We start from the raw sequence: 8,112 nt of genomic DNA on the forward strand, positions 1-8,112 counted from the left end.
TTTTTTCATCTTTCCATTGTAATAGTTATGTTGGTTTTCAATTGGAAAAAAAACATCAAAGCTGTTATGCATACATGACAGTTTTTGCAGGTTGTAACACAAATAACAACCAAACCTTTTCATGTTTCTGTTTGCGTGTGAAAACCAGCACAAAGTTTTGCAGGGTCAAAGCACTTTTGCTCATCGCTGTGAATCAAGCTGAAAGCAGCCGGATCACAGATGAATTTGTGCCTTTGTTAACCTACATTACTTTGTTACTCTTAGTTAAGGAATGAAGTATATACTGCATGTTACAGTGTATGCTCTCTGTCATGTTGGGACACACAACTTTGTTTTGAATCTTTCCGTTTTTTTATTAATTTTACAGAGTATAGGGGTCGGTTGGGAAGACGCTATATGATGTTTAAATGTGGCATGCGGCCTTTCTTTACCTGAGAGAAGAAGAAACGTTCAAATACTTTCCATACATTTTATTGTTGATAGTCAAATGTGAAGATTTCTGTCTGGAAACATCAGAGAGGGTAACCAAGAGGAGGACAAACTTGAGACAATAGCTTTACTTGGTCAATCTTACAGTTAGTTATGAGATGATGTACAGGTCTAAGTGTATTTTACTTTGGGCATGTAGGAGTTTACTTGAATTTTGAATATGTGTTTGTTTATTCTTAATGTGATAATGTTATTTCATAATTACAGGACTCATATTTGTGGGCACATGGCTTTCTTGGGGATCTTTCAGACAAAAGAAATGTTCATTAAACCTTGCTGCATTTTGATAACATCCTGCATGTTTCAAAGATAAATAGCAGCATATTTTATTTATTACTTCCTTCCAAATCCCCACATTTCCATCTGTTTCTATTCATTTATGTGATTTTCAGGACATGATTACCGTATCAGGGTGTTCATCATATCCTCCTTCAGATCTTCTGTCATGACGAGGATGATGCTAAAACTTGCCTGTTTGCTTTATTTATGTCACGCTCATCATAATTTGCCTTGGCTTGTCATACCATATAGCAGCTGCTCATGCTGATACAGTATCTTGATTGTACATGTTGTGATGCTTTTAATGACTCTTTTGGTGACACTAAATAATGTTTCTTAATAATCTTGCAACACACACTGTCCTTTGCTTATTTCATTTGAGTCAGAAATGTGTGATGATTACAGTAACCTGTTCGAACTATGAAATTTATAGTAAATTGTTAGTCGAATTATGAGGCAGCTTTGTGATGGCGTTGCAGCAATAAAGTGCAGATTAGCAGGAATTTCACATATATTTTCTGTTTTAAAGATGCAACCACTCTAAAGTAAATGTAATTGCTGCAAATGTACTGTATCCTTTTTCTAGTCCTGTTCAGAAGTAAGCAGAAGCAATAGTTTCAACATGTTATTGTGGGATCATTTCTTCAAGGAGTGGTGTTGCTGATACAAAAATATTAGCGTCACCTTATACTTAAAGCCCCAAAAGTAAATGTATTCATTATGCAGAATTGCCCATTTTTTAATCGTACAGATTATATTATTGGATTATAATTACAGGAATGATGCTTCAATGTGTACATCACTTTAATGTTGCAGCTAGTAAAGGTGGGGCTAAATTGAATTACTTGATATACTGCTGTGTAGTTTAACCTATAATAATATATCGCAAGTTATTAGTTGACTTATATTGTGTACTAATCATCTAAATCTGCAAAGTAACTATGGTCATCAGATAAATGTAATGGTGTAAAAAGTACAATATTTGTCTCAAATGTAGTGGATTACAAGTTCAAGTTCTATATTTATCATATGCACAATAAATAGAATCATTCCTTTGCAATGAAAGTCTTAAATCCCAGGCTCCTCCTCAGTCTAAAAATTAAATAGTGCAAGCTAAAATAAGGGATTAAATGTAACATAAATAAAATATAAAGTAATATAAAAAAGACAGTAATTGCAAATGTATGTATTTATTTAGAGATACAGAGGTGTAAACAATTGTAAAACAGTACATGCAAGTAAATGTATATAAACAGTTAAATAAGTATAAAGGTAGAAGTATAAAGTAGCATAAAATATAAACAATCGCGTAAACTACATGTACCAGACACAATGTAGCAGGAATCAGTATAAACTGCAGTCTGGTTGTGTGTTAATTCTTCGTTTTTCGGCAGCTTTGTTTTCTTCAGTGTGGCGTGCGTGGCCTCGAGCGTATGACGTAGATTAACTCCCTCTCAGTGATTGGTTGGAAGTAACGTGCAGATTTGGCGCCACATTTCCAACAAGGAACAGCACAGAAGAAAGCTCCTTGTCTGTCTGACAGCAAACCAAAGTAACCCGCTGTTCATGCCACTTTAGCGTCATTTTACCCGGTTTGTCCTGATTTTAAACGTTTTTAATTTTTCAAAATGTTCATCACGGACATAAGAAAGGAGTTTTATGAAGTTGTTGCAAACCAGGTAAGTTGTTTGAGCTCACTAACTGCAACGTTAGGTTAGCTAAGTTGAACAAACGATACTAAGCGGAAAGGAACCTCATAGTCAGTTTGAGACTGAAGTATTTATTTTATATACTTGACTAAACATATCGTACGGTACTCTTTCTTTCAGAGAGTTGCACTCCTGGTGGCGTCAGACATCGACGCTCTCTGCGCCTGTAAGATACTGCAGGTAAGATAATATGAAGCTAACTGTTAGCAAACATTAGCTTCTGCTGCCTCTGTTCAGGCTGTGGGCACAGACTGAGACCCCCTCAAGTGTAATGTCATGCTCTATTCGTAACCACCTGCTTTCTATTTTGTTTTACTTTACTGGATGTAGGTGGAGCTCATTTTATATTATTAAGTAATGATTATTTTCCACATTAAACGTTTGGATTTCTGAAAATAGTGAGAAATGCAGTCACAATTACCCAGAGCCCAAAGTGACACCTTCACAATGTTGATTTTGTCCAACCAACCGTCAAAGCCTCGACATTATTACAATAATTAAAAGTTAGAATAGCTAATATAATCTTTGCATTTGAGTCATTTAAAAATGACAAACAATTCTCTAAATATTTGTCAATTCAGGCGTTTCAGCTGTTCTTGTACATATTCATGTTTTATATGACATCCCTTTCCTGTAATGCAACCTTTTAAGACCAGACTTATGCCAAAATCTAAGACGATACACTTATTTTAATTGGTTGATGTAAAAGCTGCCATATTTATATTTTGTAGATGCACATTTCTGAGATTAAATTATTGGAAATGCTGATAACAAATCTTTATATTCTCAGATTTGTCTGTAAAGTGTCTTATGGGTTTTGTTTTCAGTGACCCATTAAGTCAAGATTCACTGTTCATGTGTACTTATTTGTCAATGAGCAACTAATGATGAAATAGTAAATTAAACAATAATTGCTGAATCTTTTCGTGTCTTTAGGCGCTGTTCCACTGTGATCAGGTCCAGTACACACTTGTTCCAGTTACAGGCTGGCAGGACCTCGGCACGGCCTTCCTTGAACACAAAGAGCAGGTATGATCAAATCAGACCTGAGCTTACATGTGACTAAATAACAGAAGGATAAACAAGGAAGAACTGTTGAGGTTTGACACAGTCACTGTAAACTAAATGTATCATTTTTGGTGTGTTGTAGTTCCAGTATTTTGTTCTCATCAACTGCGGGGCCAATGTTGACCTTCTTGAGATGCTGCAGCCGGACGATGACTCAGTCTTCTTCATCTGTGACACTCACCGGCCTGTAGATGTGGTCAATGTCTACAATGACACCCAGGTGATGTGAAACCACATCTCAGTAGAAACTCTGCCATGTTTTACGCTTTTGGAATTGAACAATGTGTAAACATCTATCATCTCATCCACAGATAAAGTTACTAATCAAACAAGAGGATGACCTTGGTGTGCCCTCATATGATGATATCTTTCGAGATGAAGATGACGAGGAAGGAGGTGACTCTGGAAATGAGAGTGAGGATGGCTCAGAGCCATCTGGGAAACGGAGGAGATTTGATGAAGTACGTATTTGAACAGAATAAGAATGCATCGCTGACTCAGAACAGTGTTGACGTGGCTCTAATGATTGTGTTTGTCGTTGCAGGGAGCAGTTGAGAGGAGAATTGATAGACAACGAGCAAAGAGGGAGTGGGAGGCACGAAGGTGAAGTGTTTTTATGAAGGGGTAGGGAAGGTGTTTGTCATACAGTCATCACAATTTCTAAACTGATGCAACTATTTCACTAATTTCTCAGGAGGGAAATCTTGTTTGAGTATGAGCAGTATGAATATCACGGGACTTCTGTGAGTAGATTGTTTTAGATTTTTCTCTTAAACTTTTGCAAAACATGTTACATTGTATGACGTTTTTGATGTCTTTACACATTTAATGGTTCATTATGCATCACTTTATGTTGACTTTCATTCCATATATTCTGTTATTATTCCTGAGTACAAATGTTTAGTCGTGTGTCTTTTGTCAGGCTGCAGTGATGTTGTTTGAGCTGGCGTGGGTGTTGACTAAAGACACCAAGGACATGCTTTGGTAATCTAAGTGATTTTAAAATGTTCTTTTTTTTATGAGACATTGTGGAAATGCACTTTACAAACTACAGAGTTTGTTCTCTTTGCAGGTGGGCCATCATTGGACTGACAGACCAGTGGGTTCATGATAAAATCACACAGTACGAATATCTTATATAGCATCAATTGATTCCATTACAACATTATTACAGTCATTGCAAGATGTATTTATTTTGTTGTTTTCCCACTCTGAATTATTCTTGTCCACCTGGTTCCTTTTTTTAGTATGAAGTACGTGACAGACATCGCTACAATGCAGCGACACGTATCCCGACATAACCACCGAAATGAAGACGAGGAGAACTCTCTCTCCATCGACTGCATGAGGATCTCCTTTGAATACGAGTATCCTTACTTCATCTGACATGTTGTCCTTGTGGATCCTTTATATTTTTACATTATACAATCGGGTGGCAGAAAAACCCTCCTTTTTTCTTTCTTTGAGTTTTCCTTAACCGTGTTCTTCAGCCTCCGTCTAACCCTCTACCAGCACTGGTCCCTGTATGAGAGCATCTGTAATTCCTGTTACACGACGTGCATTTTCAAGCTTTGGACGTTAAATGGCCAAAAGAAACTCCAGGAGTTCCTCGCTGACATGGGGTAAAGAAACGTCTCAACAGAAGTACTCACTTCATTAAATGGAATTAGAGGTAAAACAGAGCTGCATGTCTTACTTGTTTTAACGGCTGATGTTTGCTAATGAACTTTTTAACAGGCTACCTCTGAAGCAAGTGAGGCAGAAATTCAACTCCATGGACATGTCGATCAAAGAGAACCTAAAGGACGTCATTGAAGAGTCTTCCAATAAATACGGGTATGAATCCAGAAATGACCTGGAGACACTTTGACAAATTAATTGACAGACAGCCTGAAATTATTTTCCCCTCCCCTCCATCAGTATGAAGGACATCCGCATCCAGACATTTGGCGTTCACTTTGGCTTTAAGAACCGCTTCCTGGCCATAGACATGGTGCATGCTACTGCTGCCTTGCTGGAGAGCACGGAGAAAGATGAGAGTAACAGCGACAACTTCATCAAGGCTCTGGACTCTCTTTCCAGGTTTGTATCAGTGTTGATTCAACCACACATTTTAGATAACAAACTAATGACTTAAACTGCACAACACAACTACCGCTTGGGTCTTAGATTATCTCTCGTCTCAACCTCAGTTTGTCAGGCTTGATAACAAACTGTCTGTCACGATCTTAACTGAAACGGGACACGGTTTTCTCCCCCTTTTTATTCACACCGCTGACGATGGGCATAGGCCTGTGTCTTGTTAATTCCAAACGTTTTCGGGTGACATGGTCCTAGTCTACTTCACCAAGGCAATGACCTGGCCTATAAAAGAGAGTTTGAGTCATTTGTCAGTTGATGTAATAAAAAAATGTTTAATGTTGGGAAGACCAATGAGTTAATTATTGATTCCAGAAGGACGAGGTGTTCCCTCGGTGATAATAAAGGGTCAGCATATAGAAGTGGTTGAGTCCTGCACATATCCTGCTCTCTACCTGGACAGTAAATTAAAAAGAAAACTGATGTTGTATTCAAAGGGGCTCAGTGAAGAGTTGAGGAAGCTAAGATCCTTTTGATATCGGTGACAAGCTTTTACACGTTTTGTTTTTATTGTGGAATCTTAGCTAGTGTCCTCTTGACGATAAAGACAGGATCAATGAGCTGACCAGAAAGAATGTCTCAGTGCTTGGCCTTACCCCAGACTCTCTTCAGGTCACTGTATACAAGTTAACAGATACAAGTGTCTACACTGTGTTTACTGACTCAGGTCTTTTGTCAGATCTTTGAATAAACACTTCAGATGTAGCAGCTGTTAATGTCTCAAAGTATTTATTTGTTGCACTGTGTAGTTGTGTACTGTGAATATAATGTCTGTTTGAAAGTTGATTTGGTGACTTTTGTCCCATGTTGGTGTCTTTTTCTCTTAGGGGTAACCTCGATCGTCTACATTCAGGCATTGACCTCGCTAAGAAGAAGCTGATTGCCATCCAGCAGACTGTCGCCAGCTGCATCTGTACCAACCTCATCCTCTCACAGGGACCCTTCCTCTACTGCTACCTCATGGAGGTAAGAGTGTCTGTATGACCTGCAGGTGTGTGTGTGTGGGTGCTGCTTCCCATCAGTAGATCCTGCTCAGCTCATGCTTCCTCCTGCTCTTTCATGTGTAGGGAACGCCTGACGTGAAGCTCTTTTCTAGGCCCATGGCCTTAACTCTGCTCTGCAAGTACCTCCTGAAGGCTTTTGTCCATTCTGTAAGTATCTTATTCAGACTGTGAGAGAAGAAGCTTTTAACTGTATTGAAAACACGTTGTTGTTGTCGGTGTCACTCTTTCACTCGTGGTGTTTTGTTTTTGTTGTGTGGGTTAGGCGAGGAATAAGCGCTGCAAACTGCTTCCTCTCATCATGGCTGCTCCAAAGGACGTGGAGAAGGGAACCGTCATTGTTGTGGGAATCCCACCCGAGTCTGAAACATCTGACAAGAAGAAGTAAGATCTCTATTTTTAAATATGTAGGATGTTACCAAAACATTATGAGCAGAGCTAAGAATATACTTGATAAAAACAAATGTTTCCCCAATATACCACTCGAAAGTGCAATACCTTATTTATAGTTCTGTATCTGCCGATTAATCGATTGGTCTATAAAATGGTAAAGAATATCCATCTCAGTTTCTCAAAGGTGATGTCTTTAAATTAAATGTCTTATTTTATCAGTCAGAAAACCCAAAGATTTGTTTGATCTTGACCAAAGACTAATTGTTGCAGCCTTATTTATTAACAAAGCTGTTTTTCAATGTTCCAATATTATGTTATGTCTTCAGACTGCTCGAGAAAAGAAAGTCTTCACATTAGAATAGTTGACACCAGTGAACTGTTGTTGCTTGAAAAATGACTGAAACAATTAACTGATTATCAAAATAGTTGCCTTTTTAATTCTCTGTTAGTCGACTAAGAGATTAATCAACTCATTCTGTGTTGTAAGCAGCAGAAATTGCCTCATTTCCACCACTCTCATCCTTTTTGTTCTGCACTCCTAAAAGTTTCTTTGGTCGAGCATTTGAGAAAGCTTCAGAGAGCACCAGCTCCAGAACTCTTCATGACAACTTCGACACTTCAAGTAAGATAAATAATGTCCTTTACTTTTCTAATGTGCTGTGTTTTAGTCCTCCATAAATCTTATACGTGTGGAGTCCATCGAGACACTAGGTGGCAGCCTTGTCTTCATTTCTAGTAGAGCCTCTGGTTCTGTGAATCTTGGAGTTTTGTTCTGAGTGTTAGTTGAGGTTCTTTGTCTGCAATATAACTTCACCTCAGTCATGTTTCATATGCATAAGAAGACGTTTTGAGTGTTTCTTCACCTTCCTGTCCTAAACATTTATCCCAAACTGCCTTTTGTCTCCTGACAGATGTGTCAACTGTTTCTTTGAGCATTTATTCATTCGTACTTGTTTTGTTTCTCTGCAGTAATTGAACTGAAGACTGAGGACAGGAGCAAGTTTCTGGATGCTCTCATCACCCTCCTGTCATGA

The 8,112-nt window shown here is 38.3% G+C and overlaps 1 protein-coding gene across 1 annotated transcript; it reads left to right on the forward strand.

Moving 5' to 3' along the window:
• The first annotated feature begins 2,215 nt into the window (after nucleotides 1-2,215).
• cdc45 (CDC45 cell division cycle 45 homolog (S. cerevisiae)) lies at nucleotides 2,216-8,112 on the forward strand. The gene is made up of 18 exons (XM_029439817.1): nucleotides 2,216-2,447; nucleotides 2,598-2,657; nucleotides 3,414-3,506; nucleotides 3,628-3,765; nucleotides 3,857-4,006; nucleotides 4,090-4,148; nucleotides 4,240-4,288; nucleotides 4,468-4,529; nucleotides 4,618-4,668; nucleotides 4,793-4,912; nucleotides 5,036-5,167; nucleotides 5,283-5,381; nucleotides 5,466-5,627; nucleotides 6,512-6,650; nucleotides 6,752-6,835; nucleotides 6,951-7,069; nucleotides 7,624-7,700; nucleotides 8,048-8,112. Exons 1-18 carry the CDS (start codon nucleotides 2,397-2,399, stop codon nucleotides 8,110-8,112), a joined length of 1,710 nt encoding a protein of 569 aa, XP_029295677.1. The 5' UTR covers nucleotides 2,216-2,396.

This window comes from Cottoperca gobio, chromosome 9 (assembly GCF_900634415.1).
Source record: "Cottoperca gobio chromosome 9, fCotGob3.1, whole genome shotgun sequence".
Taxonomy (NCBI): Eukaryota; Metazoa; Chordata; class Actinopteri; order Perciformes; family Bovichtidae; genus Cottoperca; species Cottoperca gobio.

Coding starts and splice junctions, on each gene's coding strand:
- cdc45 (XM_029439817.1), top strand. CDS start 2,397: ATGTTCATCACGGACATAAGAAAGGAGTTTTATGAAGTTGTTGCAAAC. Junction 4,289..4,467: donor ATGAATATCACGGGACTTCT/GTGAGTAGATTG, acceptor GTCTTTTGTCAG/GCTGCAGTGATGTTGTTTGA. Junction 7,070..7,623: donor GAAACATCTGACAAGAAGAA/GTAAGATCTCTA, acceptor CACTCCTAAAAG/TTTCTTTGGTCGAGCATTTG.